Source organism: Ambystoma mexicanum, chromosome 7q, assembly GCF_040938575.1.
Source record: "Ambystoma mexicanum isolate Mex_15411 chromosome 7q, UKY_AmexF1_1, whole genome shotgun sequence".
NCBI classification, from domain to species: Eukaryota; Metazoa; Chordata; class Amphibia; order Caudata; family Ambystomatidae; genus Ambystoma; species Ambystoma mexicanum.
Genome location: NC_090941.1, coordinates 727323126 through 727343298, shown reverse-complemented (window position 1 = coordinate 727343298; position 20173 = coordinate 727323126). Strand labels below are relative to the sequence as shown.

Below are 20173 nucleotides of genomic sequence, written 5' to 3'. Positions count from 1 at the left end.
CCCTTGAGTCTTGTTGAACTTATGTTTGCATTTATACACTTTTTTTTGAACTTTTCTTTTTAACCACAAGATTGCGTGGCAGGTCGGCAGTCAGACGTTTCCCTATTTCACCTTAGATTAGGATTTAGACATAGTACGGCAAACTTTATTTTGGACATTCTGACAGTTCCATTAGCTTGTTTTGTTGATCAGGGGAAACCCCTCTTAGAGGTAGAGTTAGTTAGAATGTTCTCCAACTTTCCTAGGTTTTGTTATTAATAAAGTCTTTACCAAGCAATTTACCATCCGTGTGTCAGAGTATTACTCCTACACCTTCACAACGGCTACCGAGGTGGTTATGAAGCTGCTGCTGGCTTCTGCAGCACAGATATTTGACAGCCCACCTTTGAGCAACAGTGTGGTTTCTTCAATTGTGTTGGGAGTCCCACATATCTACTAATAGGACAGTCCTTGGGGATGTCTCAGTTCCTGCAAAAGTGACTTAATTCTTCTTTTTTTAATTAAAATTAGATTTCTAAATTTTACAATATTGTTTTTTTAATGTAGAAGCATGACGCTTCATCGTGAACTCATAGCGGAAGCTGATGGTTATTATGCAGATATTGAAAATGTGAAGAAGAATATGAAAGTAAAACTGGAAAACTTAAAAGGAGCTACACAGGTCGCCAGAGGATTAAAAGAAACCCCTTCCTCAAAAGCGTATTGTGATTTGAATCAGGTAATCATAGAAACATGCATGAAGCATTTTGAACTTTAGTTTGTTGCATGTGATAGTTGCTTAAATGTGCTCCTTTTTTCGTGACATTTTTTTAAATTCTACAGTATTTTTTAACATATTCCTGGTGAATGGGCTATTTTTTTTATATTTTGAGAATGACTCTAGGTGGTGTTTCTTCCAGCATCCTTCATATTTTCAATACATATTGAATCTTACTACGCATTTTATATTTTGAAAGTAGTATATAGTCTTTTCCTGAGCTAGCACCATGGACGACACACAACTCACTCAGGCTTTCCGCTGGGCTTATTGATTCACTTCTCCTTTTGTAACATTTGGGAAATGTGGCAAATTCTTAAAAACAAGTGATAAATAATGAATAGAATTAAGCAGCTTTATTTGAACAATGATTGTCAGTTTTCCTAAATGCTATGAGCAGTCAGTTGGTTAGCTAAAGTAGCTATGTTCAGTCTATTGGTTAAGTGTAGGTTGGTCAGATTCATCCTTTCTACCATAAGTGTATTTGTCAAGTGTTATTCCTGTGTTCACTGTATGAAAAAGACATACTTGGAACTAGGCAAAACGGTTTCCCTCAAGTCCACCTGACCTTAAGTAGTAAGCCTGGCAGAGCAGCCAAAGACAAACACTCAGAAGGTGAGCAGGGTGGTTAAAAGAATAGGGTAACACTCAACACCATTCAAAAAGGAAATGGCTACATAATATATTGTATATGCACTGGGCACAAAAAATAGCGCTGCAGGTAAGTGGCTGTGTAAGCTAGAGTTTGTTTTGTCTTTCTATGTGATCCGATCTGTTGCGTTCACCCGGTGAGTTCAGGATCAACACAGCGTCTCCTAGGTTGAAATGCTTCGGGTTAGCATTGTTGCAGAACAAGTTTCTCCAGCATTGGATTTCATAGATTCACATGCTGTGAATATTCACCGTCAGGCTGAGAATCCTCGTCCGCATAGAGCAGTTGAAACTTAAAATGAAAACTTTTAGTCAATGTTGTGCTCTGGAACAGTCATTTTTGTGTCAGACTGTCCACAGCCAATATGAACACCTCTCTTGACTCCTCCCCTGTCGGCCATCTACAGATTTTTTTTACCGCACGTTAGTATAAGGAGTACTCAATTATTCTCTCCAATTATTCTTCTAAAATTTTTGACTTTTGAATCATTTTTGATGAGATTTCCTCTTTTTCAATGTCTTCCCAACAACCGGTGTTGTCGGCAAAGTTGCTGGGTCCGTGCACATTGTCGTGTCTGCGTAGTTCGCCCTACTTCATGGCCGAATCCACAAGGAAGAGCCTGTTGAAGGCCTGTGCCTACAGCAGATTGAAAAATGTTGATGTGGAAGATCAACAGAATGACTGCCTCTACTGCCTTCACCCTCATGACGTTGTTCAGGACTGTGAAATTTGCCAGTCTTTCTCTGACAAGATGCTGCAGGATCGTCACTGATCGAGGAGGCCAGCAGGGCATCTGACTCTGCGTCAGTAAGGAGCCATGCCGCGCTAGGGCAGGACAGCCCAGCGGACCACCTCTAGTAAGAGGTCTAGGTCGCATGAGGTCTGCGCCACCAGCAAGATGAAGCACAAAGAAACCTCTGACGACGAGCCCAGATCCTCACAAAGACCGCTCTTCACCAAAGGTCAGTACCCAGGGGGTGTCTACGGAGAAGGGCAGCCAAGGCCTTTTCCATCGCTCCATGGAAGCGATCTCATCAGCCAAATCCACATCTCAATTTAGTGGTCACTTTGTTTTCGGTTGCAATATCTACCCTGTCGAAGTTGTCTTCAAAATCGGCGCTGAGTAAGTCATTGTCAACGCCCCGATCTCCCTCCCAGGTCTATGGCCGGGCCTCCCTCCAGGTTGTCTATCCCAAAGCAATCAACGTTGTCCACCAGCACTCTGCTGACGAGACTGACAAGCGGTCCCACTACTCTGTTGACGAGGTCTTCGTCGACGACAACCACGTCGATGGCTGCGATACCCTCTTAGACGACCCAGTTGTCAGGAAAAATTGGGGTTTATTGCAGGATTACCACCACCGCCATAAAGACAAACTTCTCTGACACTCCGACCAGCACAGTGTCCTCACTCGCGGCTCAACCACGAGCATCCTACCCTAACCTTCGAGTGGCCTTACTACCAGGCAGTACTATTGTAACAGAGCCAAGTCTTTCCTCATCGGGAGGTGTAGAGAAGCGGGAGGAAGAGGCCATCATGCCACCCCCATCTTCCACATCACGCAGAGATGACATTTCACGCCTCCCCCAGGAGGGATGAACACCAGTGAAGGCCACAGCAACTGTTGGATACAGGGACGGACACAGATCCCGAGCACTTGGATGACCTGATTTCCACACATTCGTCCAACACTGATGAATTTGAAGATTCCATTGCAGGTGATGGGGAACTGGATGATATTCCAATCAAGGACTCACCCCCTGATGCGGTAGGGGCCTTCCACCCGCATTATTGCCAGGGCGGCCAAAATGTTCAGCCTTACACCGGAGGAGCAGTGCAACACAGAGAACAGCACAGGAAATCAGTGATGTCCATCCCGCTGTTATAGGATGTCTGGGAGGATTGCCTGGTCACTTGGCTCATCCCGCTACGGACCCAGCGAAGGAGGACCACATTGACAAAACGTAGTCAAATTCTCCCACCTCCTTCTGCATCCAACCTACACCAGACTCTGTTGTCTCTGCTGCCGCCAGGGAAAGGTCATCTAACTCATTGTCCTCCCGCTCTTTCTCCAGACAAGGAGGGCAAATGCCTCAATGCCTTCCGAAAGAAAATTACCACCCATCCATGGCTATCAAGGCGGCGAATGCAGTGGGCATACTCGCACGTTACAATCTCACGAGCTGTGGTACAAGATGGGTCCCATACTAGAGTTTCTGACAGATAAGAAACTGGAAGCTATGGACATCTTCCATGAGGGCGAATTGGTGTCAGACCATGCCATCACAATCTCAGTGGACATTGCCGATACTGGTTTTCGCCAGCTTGGGAATGGAGCGGTCCTGCAAGGACAAAGTTGGCTCACAGCCACAGACCTTTGACCTGATGATGTTTCCTGGGTCATAGATATGCCCTTCGACGGAAAAGACCAATTCTGGAAGAAGGTGGAGGAGGCTTTACAGTCCATTAAAACACGAGACTGCTCGTATACTGGGCACACTGCAGCAAAGGCGCCAGTCCTTTTGTTCTGGGAAAGGGCGTTATGTAAGAACTTTGCGGGACCACAGCTCCACAGACCAGTCTTCCTCCTCCTACAGGACACCGTACTCTTCAGGGCAACTGTATAGAAAGAAGTCCCAATCCTACAGGGGTTTGCAGCACCGCCGTGGCTCCTCCCAGTCTAGGGGCCAGTCCGGCAAACAACCATGACCAGCCCAAGGCCCGGTCCTCCCGCTTCAGAATCCCGGTGGGAGGACGACTGTCCAGATACGTCGAAGAATGGGGAAATATGAAAACGGACAAATGGGTGCTAGCCCTCCTCCAGCAGGGCCATTTGCTGGAGTTTGTAAACTATCCACCGGACATTCCTCCCGCACACAGGTTGGGCACAGGAGTCTACTCTCGCTACTTCCTGGCAAGGGAAAAGTCACTGCACAACAAGTCAGGGGGTTGGAGGCCCATATTAGATCGAAGTGTGCTGAACAAATTCCTAAAGGCACAAATGTTCTGTATGGTGACACTACAACAGGTTCTGTCCCATCTACAGTAAGGAGATTTCTTGGCGTCCCTCGGATGCTTATTTTCACATCCCTATTTGCCACTCACACTAACGCTACCTACACTTCTTGGTGGCAATTCATTATCAATTCAAGGCCCTTCCCTTCGGCCTGCATTCTGCTTCACAGGTGTTTACCAAGTGCCTCGTGACAGTGGTGGCTCACCTGCGGCGGTGGGGCATCCACATATACCTGTATCTAGGCGACTGGTTGGTGAAAGCCCACTCCTACCTGCTGACAGAAGTCAACACCACAGCCACCATTCAGTGTCTACAGCAACTAGGTTTCTCCCAAAACTTCCCAAAGTCGCGCCTGGTTCCATCACAACAGGCACTCTATTTCGGAGCAAGACAACACCCAAACCTGCACCACCAGGCCCTCGGAGGAAATGGTATCAACTATTCTGGAAACAGTGCGCTGCCTCACCAGACCCCAGGTGACCCTACTCCGCAATTACAAGTCTTTGCTTGGGATGCTCTTGTTGTGCATCCCGTTGATCACTCACTGCCGGCTACGCATGTGGCCGTTGCAGGAATTCCTGGATGCCTGTTAAATTCAAGCCTCAGGGTCCTGGGACGACTGCATCATTTTGACACAGGATTTCATGTGGAGTCTTCACTGGTGGTCGGTGAGGGAACATCTGGTGAAGGGTCCCCCCTTACAGGTGCCGGACCATCAGGCCACCGTCATGACAGATGCTCACTGGAAGGCTGGGGTGCCCACTGTCAAGACCAACACACACGAGGCCTATGGTCCAAAGAGGAAAAGGGCCTGCACATCAACTTGCTGGAGTTGTGGATGATTCTCTCTGCTCTGAAGTCCTTCCTTCCCCTTCTGGCAGAGAAGAATGGTACGCATTTATGATAATACAACATTGATGTTTTATGTCCGCAAGCTACGATAAACCCGGTCCTCCCAGCTTTCCAAGGAAGCCCCAGCTCTCTGGCATTTGGCTTTACAGCACATGTTTCTCATTACCCGCCATCTGCCAGGGATTCAGGACACTGTAGCTGATTCCCTCAGCAGGGAGTTATGAGGATCAACTTAACCTGTTTTTACAGACGCGTGGAACTCCAGAGATGGACCTTTTTGCCACCTACGACAACTGGTGCAGGACCTTCGCCAGACAATTTCCCCCATCCAGAGAGCTTGAGGGACGCCCTTTGGGTTTCCATTGGAGGGAAAGTTCCTGTATGCATTTCCACTGATTCCGCTGGTGCCTGGAGTCCTCCACACCTTCAGACTGTATTGGTGCAAACTGATATTAGAGGCTCCTGACCTCCCTTGCCCTCTCGTCAGCGAATCCTCTCAGGCCACACCCACACTCCTTTCCAGGAACTATGGCATGGTGCTGCACCACGATACACCCTCACTCAATCTGACATCCTAGCTCCTGTGTTCTTAGAGTTTGGATCTCTGTCCCTTCCACAAGATTGCCAGGAGGCCCTGGCCCGAGCAAGAGCTCCGTCCACGTTAAAGCGCTACAAGAAAAAGTAGAAATGTTTTCAGGTATGGTGGCAGAACCATCATTTGCATCCTCAGACCGTCTGGCCAGAAGATCTTTTACCTTATCTGTTGTTCCTAGCTTGGTCAGGCTTGACGCATTCTTCAAGGTGCACCTGGCGGCGATTTCCTGGTACAACCTCTTTGCAGGGGTGCCATCTCCTTTTTCCCACCAACTGGTGAAGGAGTTCTTACATGGGCTGATGCAGTCTTTTCCACCTGTCCCTCGCCCAGCTCCAGTGTGGGAACTGAATGTGCTCCTCGCGAGGTTCATGATGCCGCCTTTTGAGCCTATGCACCAGGCATCCATCAAGCATCTTTCCTGGAAAACCGCTTTCTTGGTGGCCATAATATCTGCCAGGCGAGTGGGAGAAATCAGGTGCTTTCCTGCAAACTGCCCTATTTGATGTTTGACAAGGACAAGGCTATTCTGCATACTAACCCAACCTTTATGCCTAAGGTACCATCCTCTTTCCATCTCAATCAACAAGTGGTTCTACCCGTATTCTTCGGCACGCCGTCTCCAGAGGAGTGAACTCTGCACGTGCTGGATGTGGTGCGCTCCCTAAAGTACGAAGTCGTTCCATTCTACGGATCAATTATTTGTATCATTTGGACTTTCTTGGCCGGGTAGTTTCTGTCAAAGTCCTCTATTTCAAGATGGATTGCAGCTTGCATTTCCTTCTGCCATCAACAGGCCGACAAGCCGCTTCCTGCAGGTTCACTTCACCAGAGTGGTGGCTGCAACGACTGCTTTCCTCTCTGGTATTCCACTGCCTGACATCTGCCATTCAGCCACTTGGAGATCGGTGCATGCATTCACCAGGTTCCACTGTGTCAACAGATTCCGCTGAATTCGAGACGGCCAGTCGGTTCTGCAGAACTGTTTTGCATGAGGTTAGTAAGTCTCCAGTGTTAAATTGTGCTGGGAGCTTGCCTCCGTCCGTATGCATTGTTGTAATACTGCTTTGTAATCTATTCAGAGTATGTGAATCTATTAAAGATCCAATGCTGGAGAAGGAATATGTTACCTGTAACTCTGGTTCTCCAGCATGGGGTCTGGCATGGATTCACATGCTCATGAATATTCCCTGTCGTCAGGCTGGGAATCCTCGGTAAAGAAAAAACCAGTATCAGTTTCGTTTCTGATCTGTCTTTCGTAGTAATAACCAATCACTGGTCTCTGCGTCATACTGACCACAGCCAATGACTGCCCTCTACCTAAGCACCGCCTCTGGCAGCCATCTTCAGATTTTTACCGCACGTTCATGTGTTGGGATCCTCGTGCTATTGCTCTCGAGCGTTAGTGCTATTTTTCGCGCTTTTTCACAAAAAACTTCAATTCTTTCGGTCAAAAGAGCCTCAAGCTCCACCGATCCTACATCCGATCAACGGGGACCCGTGTCGGATTCGTCTGTGCCCCTCAAGGGTGAAGATTTCGTCGAGCTACACTTCGGAGGACTCCAGAAGCTTCTCAGGCCCGGTCTCGGAGATGGCCCAGGAGAAGGGAAGCTCGACGCCCGGAAAGCTGTTCAGGGTCTGCCCTGGATGCCAGCTGCAGAACGTCTTTAAGGAGGACGAACACTCTTTCTGCCTTTACTGCCTTCATGAGGACAAAACGCACGTGGAGAAGGACTGTGCGTTTTGCGGCAACATGTCGGAACGGACCATGAAGGACCGTCATCAACGTCTCGCCAACTGGCTGGAGGGTAAGAGCCCGTCTGGCGAGAAGAAGAAGAAATCCGAGCGGTCTTCTAAGACCTTTGAGGGCGCCCCGGCGACGGGGGCCCAACATAAGGCCAAGCACCGCGAGTCCGCTGGCACCGGGAGCGCCGAACGGTCGGGCTCTACGGGCGCCAGGCAGGGCGCACCCTCCCCGGCACCATCAACCACGAGCCAACGCTCTGGGTCGGGTAAAAGGAAGGCCGAGCACCCGGCGAAGCTCCTGGAGAGGCCCCGGTCGAGCTCTAAGGCAGAGGAGGAGCGTGGCAGTGCCCCCTCCCTCAAGGATAAGGCGGTGAGCGCACCTAAGGTGGTGAAGGCCTTGATCCATCCGACCAAGCCCTCTATCGAAACGGTCGCGGCGGCCCTGGCTCAGCCTGTGGAGGCTGCGCCAGTGGTGGCGACCTCAGGGCCCAGAATCTCCCTGCCTCCTCGGAGGGAGTCTTCTTTTGTGCCCATCAATAGGACCCCCGTGAAACCCTCCGTGGGGAAGAAGGGGGGGCAGGGCGTCGTCGTAGATTCGGCCTCAACCTCAGAAGAGGAGCTGATCGAGGTCTTAAGCCACGGCCTAGGCGTGGAACAAGGCCAGCCCGTCGGAATGGACCCCGACGCGGGTGACGACGACGACATCGTCGAGGATACCGACGGGGCCCCTGCTCGCCCGTCGGATTCCCCTCTGCCAGCGCCGCGAGACAACTCGGCGGCCATTTTGTTGGCCATACAGTCCTTATGCACCGAGATAAGGACGAGGCTACCGTTACCGACGGAGGAACCTCTCCCGTCGGGGGATCCAGAACCGGGACCTTCTGGTGTTCCCCCTGCCAAGAAAAGAAGGATCCATCCTCCACCTCCTTTTCAACCGTCGCGCCCCGTCCAGCCCTCCTCCCCGTCCACCCGAGAGGATGATACGGGGACTGACACGGCAGCGACTGGTACGGACGACGAGGCATACGACGAGGATTTTCCGTCGTCGCCCCCCACCAGGGCTTCTCCGCCCGACGAGATCGGATCTTTCCACTCCATGATCTCCAGGGCTTCCGAGCTTTTCCAACTCTGCCCTGAGGAGAAGAAAAAGGAAGGCTTCCTTTATCAGCGGCGCGAGGCCAAGAGGAAGACGGTCCTCGCAGTGCCTCTGTTGGACGACATTTGGGATGAGGGCCTTTCCCTCCTCAAGAACCCTTCCACTACGCCAGCTAGAAGAGACCGGTACGAGAAAAAGTACCGGGTCCCGGACACGGCCCCCCTATGCCTCCGGGCGCAGCCTACCCCGGACTCCGTCGTCTCCGCGGCAGCCAGGAAGAAAGCGGGGGGGGGTGCGGCCTTCACATCGACTTCCCCGCCGGACGGCGAGGGAAAGAAATTGGATGCTATGGGACGTAGAGTCATCTCGTCGGCAGCGACGACGATTAAAGCGGCCAACGCCTTGGCTATCGTGGCCCGCTACGACAGGGAGCTCTGGTACAAGATAGCTCCCCTGCTGGATTTTCTGCCAGACGACAAGAGGGCGGAGGCCCTTGAGATCCTCCAGGAAGGTGAAGTGGCTTCTGACCACGCCATCACCGTGGCGACGGACATCGCCGACACTGGGTTCCGCCAGCTGGGCAACGGCGTTTGCCTTCGACGTCGTGGATGGCTGAAAGCTACGGACTTTCGGCAGGACGTCCAGACCAGCGTCCTGGACATGCCCTTCGACGGGAACAACCTGTTTGGGAAGACAGTGGACGATTCCCTTCAGGCCATCAAGGCGGATACTGAGACGGCCCGGGCCCTTGGAGTCCTGCAGCAACGACGGACGCCCTTTCGGAGCGGCGGAGGCAAGGGCGCCTCCAAAGGTTCCGGCGGCGGTTTCGCTTCCTACCGTCAAGCGGCCCGCTCGTCGTCGCAAGAGGCCTACAGAGGACGAGGCAAGTCTAGCGGACCCCGCCGTCGTCGCCAAGGAGGTCAAGGCGGCAAGGCCGCGTCCAAGCAGGATTGAACCGGCCGTGGGGTCGGGCCCCCACCGAAGCACCCCGGTGGGAGGCCGGCTGGCGGGCTTCGTCAGCGTGTGGGAGTCCATCTCCACCGACCGTTGGGTGCTGGACGCCCTGGCCCGGGGCCACGCGCTCGAGTTTCAAAGAAGGTGCCCGCGCGTCCCCCCCGTGGCCAGGAAAGAGCTTCACGTCCCTCAACTTCTCCTGGAGGTAAAGGCGATGCTCAGAAAGGGCGCCATCGAACTCGTCCCAAAGAGGCTTCGGGGCTCCGGAGTCTACTCGCGATACTTGTGTATAGGCGCGTTACAAATACCATATCATATCATATCATATCATACTTCCTCGTGAAGAAGAAGACGGGAGGATGGCGCCCCATCCTGGACCTGCGACGGCTGAACAAGTTCATCAAGGCGCAGAAGTTCCGGATGGTCACCCTCCAGCACGTCCTGGGTCAACTGGAGGAAGGAGACTTCCTATCCTCGTTGGATTTGGAGGATGCCTACTTCCACATTCCCATCCTAAAGGGGCACCGAAAATTCCTCAGGTTCGTGGTCCAAGGGCGTCATTACCAGTTCAAAGCCCTTCCCTTCGGACTACGGTCGGCACCCAGGGTATTCACCAAGTGCCTCGCACCGGTGGCGGCGCAGCTGCGCCGCGAGGGGATTCACGTCTACCCCTACCTGGACGACTGGCTCATCCGCGCCAAGACGAAGGAGCTCGCCGTGGTCCACACGGCAAGGACCGTCCAACTCCTCACGGACCTGGGATTCTCCGTGAACTACGCCAAATCCCACCTGGTGCCCGCGCAAGTCGCACTGTTTCTGGGAGCGAGACTCGACACAGTGTCCCTTCTGGCCTCCCCGTCGGAGGAGAGGACCAGGACCATCTTGGGCAAGGTGCAACGGATGTTGGTGGCCGACGCGGCCAAAGTGAGATCCATCAAGTCCCTCCTCGGGATGATGTCTTCCTGCATCTACCTCATTCCCATGTGCAGGCTCCGGATGCGCCCGTTGCAAGAATTCCTGGATGCGCGCTGGATCCAGACGACGGGCAGCTTCGAGGAAAGGATCAAGCTCGACGAGAGTTTCCGACGAGCGATACGGTGGTGGGGCACCCGCGCGCATCTGACGGCGGGCATGGACTTCCAGACCCCAGCCCACCAGGAGACTGTGACCACGGATGCCTCCCTGGAAGGGTGGGGAGCGCACACCGAAAATCTGCACGCGAGGGGACTCTGGCTCCCGACGGAGAAGTCCCTGCATATCAACGTCCTGGAGCTCCGTGCAGTGTTTTGGGCCCTCAGGTCCTTCCTTCCGTCCCTCAAGGGCAAGGTGGTGAGGATCTTCACCGACAACACCACCACCATGTTTTACATCAGGAAACAGGGCGGAACCAGGTCCCCAGCGCTGTCCAAGGAGGCGCAGGACCTGTGGCATTGGGCCGTCGCCCAAGGGATTTTTCTGGTGCCGTTTCATCTGGCAGGGATAAAAAACACCATCGCCGACTCACTCAGCAGGGAGCTGCGCTCGTGCCACGAGTGGGAACTACGGCAGGATCTGGTGGATCGCCTCTTCCGACGGTGGGGCACACCCCAGATCGACCTGTTCGCAACGGCGACGAACACCAAGTGCCGGAGGTTCGCCAGCAGGTTTCCCCAGACGAGGAGCATGGGCGATGCTTTCTCGTTCCCCTGGGAGGGCCTGTTCCTCTACGCGTTCCCTCCCTTGCCTCTGCTAATCCGGCTCGTCAACCAGCTCAAGAGGTCACGGTGCAGGATGATCCTCGTCGCACCTGCGTGGCCGAGGCAGATATGGTTCCCGGACCTTCTGGACTTGTCAGCGTCCCCGCCGATCAAGCTGCCGGCGGACGCGGATCTACTCTCCAGGGAAGGAGGCGCCATCCTCCACCACGACCCGAAGTCGCTGAACTTGCAGGCCTGGCTCCTGCAGCGCTAGAGTTTGGAGGATACGACATACCGGCCGATTGCAGAGAGGTTCTTGCAAAGGCCAGGGCGTCCTCGACTCTTAAATGCTACGGACACAAATGGAAGAGGTTCTCTGTCTGGTGCCACGCACAGAAGATTAACCCTCTACGGATTACGGCTACCCAAGTACTGCCGTACCTGCTGACGCTGGCCAAAGCTGGTTTGGCACACGCGTCCATCAAGATTCATCTTGCTGCGATCTCCCGATACACCAGAACCACGGGGCGGACGTCCTTGTGGTCTCATCGTCTGGTGAAAGAGTTCATGAAGGGACTGTTCAGATCGTTCCCGCCGGTGAAGGCTCCGGCCCCGGCGTGGGAGCTCAACGTGGTGCTGACCAAGCTCATGGGACCTCCGTTCGAGCCTCTGCACTCGGCCCCGTTGAAGTTTCTATCGTGGAAAACAGCTTTTCTTGTGGCCATCACCTCCGCACGACGAGTGGGAGAGATCCAGGCCCTTTCCTGCAAGGCCCCGTACTTGACTTTCCACGACACGAGGGTAGTGCTCAGGACGCACCCCTCCTTCATGCCCAAGGTACCGTCGGACTTCCATCTCAACGAACCCTTGGTGTTACCTGTGTTCTTCCCGTCGCCTTCGTCGCCGGCTGAGAGGACTTTGCACTCGCTGGATGTAGCTAGAGCGCTGAAGTTCTACGTGGACCGCACGAAGGGGTTTCGGAAGACGTCACAACTCTTTGTGAACTTTGGACCTGTCAATCAGGGGAAGGCTCTCTCGAAGGCTTCCATCTCCAGATGGCTCTCCGGCTGTATCATGTACTGTCACCGGTTGGCAAACCGACCGCTGCCTGGCCGTCCGAGAGCCCATTCCACCAGAGCGATCGCAGCTACCACGGCGTTCCTATCTGGTGTGCCCCTGCTGGACATATGCAGGGCTGCTACGTGGAGGTCGACGCACACCTTCACGAAATTCTACTGCGTCGACCGGGATTCCAGGGAGGAGTCCAGGGTCGGCCAAGCAGTGCTGCGCAACCTGTTCGCCTGAGGTGAGCCTGGTGAGGAGGTAAGATGCTTAATGTTGAGTTGATGTGATGCTTAATGTTGAGCCTTTGCCACCTCCCGTGGTTGTGCATGTGTGTACTGCTATGTATTCTTTATTCATGAGCATGTGAATCCATGCCAGACCCCATGCTGGAGAAGGAACAAGTTACTTACCTGTAACTGTTGTTCTCCAGCATGGGTCTGGCATGGATTCACATGCGAACCCTCCCGCCTACCCCTCTGCGGCTCTTCACTTGGTCATACTGCCACTTCACGTGCTTCCAAATCTGAAGATGGCTGCCAGAGGCGGTGCTTAGGTAGAGGGCAGTCATTGGCTGTGGTCAGTATGACGCAGAGACCAGTGATTGGTTATTACTACGAAAGACAGATCAGAAACGAAACTGATACTGGTTTTTTCTTTACCGAGGATTCCCAGCCTGACGACGGGGAATATTCATGAGCATGTGAATCCATGCCAGACCCATGCTGGAGAACAACAGTTACAGGTAAGTAACTTGTTCCTTCTTCAGCATTGCTATCTTTCATAGATTCACATACGACTCTACCACCTATCCCGCATGGCTCTTCTTTTGGCGCTTAGTACCACTTGCATGCGCTTGCCAAATCTGAAGATGGGCGACGGGAGGAGTTAAGGGAGGTGTTCCTATTGGCTGTGGGCAGTATGACCCTAAAATGACTGTACTAGAGCACAAAAGTGACTGCAACTTTTCAGTTTAATTTTTAACTCCTCTGTTACCGAGGATTCCCAGCCTGACTGGGAACCTTCACAGCATGTGAATCCATGAAAGATACCAATGCCAGAGTTACAGGTAAGTAACTAACTTATTCCTTATTTTAACTGGAATTAATCTTCTGCACAGTTACATGTTAGTATTTCAAAGACAATTGGTCTGCCATTCATAGCAATTCAGGCATGTACAATAGTTGGTAAAGTCACGGGACTACTACAACCCGTCCCCTTTCCTCTGTACTGCATGGCGTTCCTCGCTAGGCACGGAAACTGAACCTTTTTCACCCAAAAAAGCCTTTCCCCTTTACATTTAGCTGCGCTCCCTTGACTCTTGCCTCTGGCGCCACACCTCAGTCCTCTTTTCCACATCGAAAGAAGCGGGCCTGCTTCACCTGCGCTGGTGGTTTGAAACATTTTCCATCTTAATTCCACATGCTTGTCCTTCCTCCAGGACCTCAGTCCCACTAAGTTTTTAAATGTTTCTATTTCTTCTAACAGTTGTGTTATAGACCAGCCTCCGGTGCCTTGCCCCTCCCCGGTGCATGTCGACCTGACGGGCTTCAGTAGGTGCCCTTCCTGCGATGGATCCTTTCCGGCATCGGACCCACACACGCTCTGCCTTTAATGTCTTGGTGAGGATCACGGCTGGGATGGCTGTTCAGTGTGCAACGCCCTTACTCCGTGATCACTCAGAAATCGACTCACGAGGTGGAGGGAGCTTTTCTCCAGGTCTTCACCCGAGCACACCAAGGAGTATGTGCACAGGAAAACGAAGACTAAGGTAAGTATTCTCTTTTCAAGAGCACCCCGCAAGAGTGATTCCTTTCCCGGGAAGAAGCCGAGCGGGAGGGACCAGCTAGGTACTACCACCAGTCAGGGTATTGAGGCTCACAGAGCTACCGGCCTAACACCTGAGGGATCCACAGATCCTTGCAGTCCCAGCGCTGAGTGTCCAGAGGGCTCTGGTACCGGGAAATCTCCCAAGGGGCTTCTCCCATGCCTAGGCATGACGAGGCTCCTACACGCAAAAGCACTACCAGCTTCATGTCCAAGGCTGGTAAACCTACCAGGTCCACACCTGAGGTGCAGAAACGGCCCGAACCTACACTCAAGCAAGCGGGTAGAGGCACGTGCAAGTACCTTGACTGACACGCAGTTCCCACGCTAGTCTGTCCAAAAATGACAGCTCTGATGGACAAGATGGCGCTGTGTGCGGAGGCACGCCATTAACAGTCGGAAGTATCCCAAGGTGTCGCGCCTCCAGCTCACAGGCACGACTTCGGTCGAAGGGTGCAATGGTCACCAATGCTCACACCACAGGTTTCATTGTTGGTTTGTTGCTTCGAGGTAAGTTGCTCAGTTACTCTTAGTGCAGACACAGCATGGGAAGAGCTCAGCCTCCCACACCTACTACTCTGGCTGTGCATGCAGGTCAGGCGCATGCATCCCCAGTATGCGAGGATCGTTTCTTCGATAAGTTTCTTACCTTGATTAGGTCTTCTCAAATGGCGGAAATCCTGAAGGGGATAATAACAGAGATGCTTCTGCCTATGCCTCCGCAAGCTCCAGTGCAGCTGCATGTGGTATTGCCCCTGGCTCCTGCGTTCACTCAGCCTGCCCTGACGCAGGCTCAACCGCTGGCTCAGGTGCTTCTCTCACTGGCCCTGGCTCCTGCGCAGAACCTCTGCCCAGGCACCAAGGGGCCACGGACCAGGTGGACACCGATGAGGAGGACGATGCAGACCCCTTCTTCAGCAAGGGCCGTTCATGACTGGTTAGCGGGATTTGCAGAAAATCTTGGCATCCCACAACCTCAGAAGGAGCAGCCAGAGGCAAGGCTCTTAGCTGAGGTCCTTATCGTCCGAAACAGTGACCAGATCGGGCATTCCTCTCCAGAAGGATGTGGAAGCTCTGGCCAAAAAGGGCTGGTTTAAACCTCACTCAAGTCAGCCTACCAGCAAGCATTTGGAAGCTAAATATAGACAGGACGAGGGGGATACTCTACTCCTTGTCGTTCACCCTCAGCCCCATTCCTGTTTGATAGCTTCCATGTATGCCAACCCACAGTCATCCACATCGTCTGCCTCTACCGCGGCACTGCTGTTTAAGGATCAGAAAACTCAAGAGGCCTACAGAAAGAAAATGTATTCCAATTCGAGCCTCCACCTGCGGTAGGCAAATGCAGACGCAATGCTGGCTGCTGTGAATCGGATGCTATGGAGGGCCATTTTTCCTTACAGATCTGCCTGTGCGCAAACAGGCGGCCTTCAAAGCGAGTTTAGCTGAGTTAAGCCGAGGCAAAGCTGGTGGGACAGGACATAATGAGATCCCAGATCCACACTGCTGCCAGGGACATTTGTGTTGCCACAAATATGAGGAGGACAGCGTGGATTAAGGCTTCCAAGTTCAACCCTGACATGCTAGAACACATTCTGGATCTCCCTTTTGAAGGAGGAGACTTGTTCCATTCATCCACTGATGATGAATTAAACAAGAAAAGGACCATCTCCCAAACCGCCAATTAATTGGCCATCCTGGCAACGCCCACCTCCAAACTGTATGGACAGGCCCGGTCAGACAGGGGAAGAATGTTTGGGGCTTCCAGGAGCGTAGAGCTAGACAGCCGGTTAGTTCCCCCAGCCTACACAGGCACAAGCAGCAAAGGCTTCTTCCAGTCCCCCTCCAGGCTCCAGCCTCGGATGGAAAGAAGCAATCATTGTGGCATCAATGTCCCCAATTATCCAGCGGGGGGGCAGGCCTGCTCTCCACATTGTCCTGCCAGACGTACTTCGTGATCCATGGATCCTATCGGTGGTCTCCCATGGGATCCGCCTCCCTATCCCATCAATCCCACCTGTCTTACCTCCCCTCCCTCAGGTCGGGACACCAACTCTCCTTGTGGAAATCCGTAAACTTGGTGCAGTGGAGGGAGTCCCCCTCTTTCATAGAGGCTCAGGGTATTATTTGCAAATGTTCACAATACAGAAGAACAAGGAAGGCCCTGTGAGTGGATCGCAAACCTTTCCCTAACTCTCCAAAAGTTGTAGATGGTTACGCCAGTCCTGATTGTAGGGGCTCTCTGTTGGGGAGAGTGGACGTACTCCTATATCCCGTCCCCTTTCCTCCATACTGCATGGGTGTCCCTTGCTAGGGACGGGAGACGGAACCTTTTTCACCAGAAAAATCATCTTCCCTATTAAATGTAGATGCGCGCGGTGGCATGGCCCTGGGAGCATGCGCTCCCCGGACTCCGCCCACTGGTGCCACTCCCCAGTCCTCTTTTCCGCGTCAACGGGAACGGACCGCTTTCACCACCCCTCCTAGGTTAGGCATCTGGCCTAGTAATTCAATGCGCTCTTCCCCGGAGAAATAATTTTGTCTTCTTTTTTCTTGTCTTAAATCAGATGCATCTCTCTTCTGGCGCCATGCTTCTCCCCGGTGCATGCTGACGTCAGCGGGCTTCAGCAGGTGTCAAGCCTGCGAGGGGGTCTTCCCTGCGTCTGACACCCACGCTCTCTGCCTCTGCTGCCTTGGCCCCGACCATGGCTGGGAGGGCTGCACCGCCTGCACCACGCTGATACCACGCACTCTGAAGAACAGACTAGCCAGGTGGAGGGAGCATTTTTTCGGAAGGTCGCCTCCAGAGGTCTTCAAGGAATTTGTCAGCCACAAGACCAGGCCCAAGGTAGGGACACTGTTTTCATCTGCATCCCGCAAGGGTGACTACTTCCCCAGGAAGCGCACGAGCAAGCGTGAGGGAACTATCAGGTCCTGGTACCAGTGCAGACACTGAGGCTGCTTCAGCTACTGGCCACAAGGTGAGGGGTCGCAAGATCATACCGGTGACTCCGCTGAGGGACCGCAAGGTTCTATTAGTGTTTCAACCCGAGGGGCTATGCTCTAATACCGGGCAGATGTCTGAGGGGGCACCTGTACACAGCACTACCGGTGCCATAGCCTTGGGTACCACGCCTACCAGGCCCCGTCCTGAGGGGCAGGGTAGGCCTCTGCCTCCTCCGCCAAGAGTCCTGGAGGAGGCAGGCCTCAATCTCAACCGCCAAGAGCCCTGAAGGAGGCCAGGCCCAGGCACGTGGCATGCAGCCCGACAAAATTGCCGCTGGGCCACACAAAATGGTGGCTCGCCCGACGCCATCCCCCCTTTGGAGACCAGATAGGGGAACGAGTTTCCAGGTGGGACTGGTCATCGCCTGGCACGCGGCCCACAACATATCCTTCAGCGTCGCAGGGCAGATGCATCCTGCATACAGCAAGACAGTGTGCCTAGATCTCAGCATCCTCAGGGCCTGTTAGGCAGAATCCTGTGCAGTGCCCTTAGGGACCACTACACACAATTAAGACTACAGGTGGCAATACAAGTTTTACCTTTGGTACAAGCCTGTACTACTATGTTAAAGTGGTAGCGGTAGCGGAGCAGCCAGGCCTATCTCAAGACTATGAGCAGTAGCAGAGATTACACAAACGGACCAAAATTACTGGGACTCAGGCAAACACTGACTCAAGGTTTCAGGTAAAAGAATATAAGTACATTTATTTTTTAACCATTTGTTATAAACACAACTTCGAAGGGATTGTGTCCTCCGACGTATTCCTCATCTTAGATATCTCCTTCCAGCTCTGCTGGCCTCGGAAAATTTTTTCTCTAGAGGGCGCTGCGCGTCGACGTCCTTCGAGTCGATGTCCCTCGACAGCCGCCGTATCGACGTTCGACGTCATCCTGCCTATAAAGGCCGTGCGCAGCGTCCGTTGCTCAGTTCCGTTTTTCCGCGCTTACTCAGTGCCTCGGAATACCGTTGCTCAGTTCTTAGTCAGATTAATCCTATTTACCTCGAGTTATTCGATCCGTACTCGATGGCTTCCTCGTCGGGACCGACAACTCCTCGATCCGGCTTCAAAAAATGTCGAGATTGTGGGAAAAAGATGTCGTTGACCGATCCTCACAGAATTTGTCTGTGGTGCTTGGGAGCTGAACACCATTGTTCGGAATGCGAGGACTGTATGTCCATGACAGCTAAAGCCCTGAAGGAGCGTAGGGGGAAGCTGGAGAAAGGTAAGACTTTTAAAGCTTCTTCTTCGTCGACGAAGTCGAGACATTCGTCTCCTCGTCACCATTCGCGCTCCAGGTCTCGGAGTGGGTCTCATCACTCCTCGAGATCGAAGCACTCGAAGAGGAGACGTCGAAGATCCCCTTCTCAGTCTTCCTCTTCCTCTGTTTCGCCAAAAAGAATCCCTTGCCCCACGAAACATAGTTCCCGGGCTGAATGGGAGGAATTCCGAAAGAATATGATGAGCGTCTTCGAGAAAGCGGCCTCGACCCCCTCGAAGTCTTGCCGAGAGCGATGCTCTGGTCGAAAGACCCGAAGGTCAAAAACGCAGCGAGTCGCAGTACCCGGCGAAAGAAACCTCTCGAGTCCGTTTCGAACCCTCGAGCAGGACTATGACCTCCAAACCTTCCTCGAAGGTTCCGTCGACGACGTCGAAGTCGATGTCTTCGACGCCGTTGTCGAGGGGACCTTCGACACACGGGTCTGTCGACTCGACGCCGGCCTCGACACCGGCGTCGACGCCAAGAAAAGTCACGGTTACCACACATCCAGTGACTATCCCCAGGCCCTCGACGTCGATGGCTTCGATATTGTCGAGTAGAATTCCAATTCTGTCGAGGTCCTCGAGGCCTCCACCTCTGTTTTCGACGCCACGCTCGAAGCCTTCGACGTCGGCGTCGACGACATTGACGCTTTCGAGGCCAATAATGACAAGTTCGGCACCCTCTGCCTTGGAAATGGGATTTACTCCCTTTATGAGTTCAGAACAATTGAGAACTATATCCTCAATTTTAGAAGAGGGTGATTTGTCTGAACAAGACACATTTGAGTTACAGGGACCTGTAACCCCAGTTAGAGAGGAATTTTCCTCTGAAGAGCGCAGATTAAAGGATCTTCATGATTCTTTACATGAGGCAAGTGGGTTAGACACTTCCCCTGAGGTGGAGTTTGCTAAGCCAGACCCGGGGGAGCATGCTGAAACCCCCTACAGAGCCTTAATGGCCAGGATTACAGAGTTCATGGGGTGGTCTGCACCTTTACAATCTTTCCAACAAGATGACCTCACGGATATTCTTGACAAAGGCCCACAAGAGGATCCTGTGGTGCCCTTTCATAAAGCTCTTCAGAGAAAGATCCTGACAAACTGGGAAACCCCAGATGTAATACCAGCAGTAAATAAACTGTCTACAAAGTACAGGGTATCTTCCACAGACCCAGAGTTTTTGTCTAAACACCCATCCCCAGAAAGTCTGGTGGTACAAGCAGCATCCTCTACCGATGTCAAGACGGCTTATCCTACAGTCCCAAAGGACAGGGACGATAAAAAATATGATGCTATGGCAAAGAAAGTCTTTTCAGCATGTAGCATGGCGTTAAAGTCTGTTAATGCTACTTGCACCCTTGCTAGGTTCAGCCATACACTTTGGGAGTGTGCTTCTACAGCGGCTGACTGCATCCCGGAGGGAGAAGAAAGGGATGCGTTCCTGAATATTATACAGGACGGTAAAGACGCTATGTGCGAATCCCTCCAGACGGGCATTGATTCGGCTGACAGTATCAGCAGAGCAATGGCGGCAAGTACATCAACCAGGAGATTCGCTTGGTTGAGAAAGTCGGGTTTTGCCCCAGATGTGCAAGCCAGGCTCTTGAACATGCCATTCGATGGCTCTTCTTTGTTCGGGAAAAAGGCGGATGACAGTTTAGAGAAACTGCAAA

The 20173-nt window shown here is 52.8% G+C and overlaps 1 protein-coding gene across 1 annotated transcript in view; it reads left to right on the top strand.

Annotated features, from left to right (window-relative positions):
• The window catches only part of RNF17 (ring finger protein 17), a 3777565-nt gene that overhangs the window by 699846 nt on the left and 3057546 nt on the right, over positions 1 to 20173 (top strand). The window contains exon 10 of the mRNA XM_069639339.1: positions 547 to 718. Within this exon, the coding sequence (XP_069495440.1) occupies positions 547 to 718 (172 nt within the window). The remainder of the gene's footprint in view (positions 1 to 546; positions 719 to 20173) is intronic.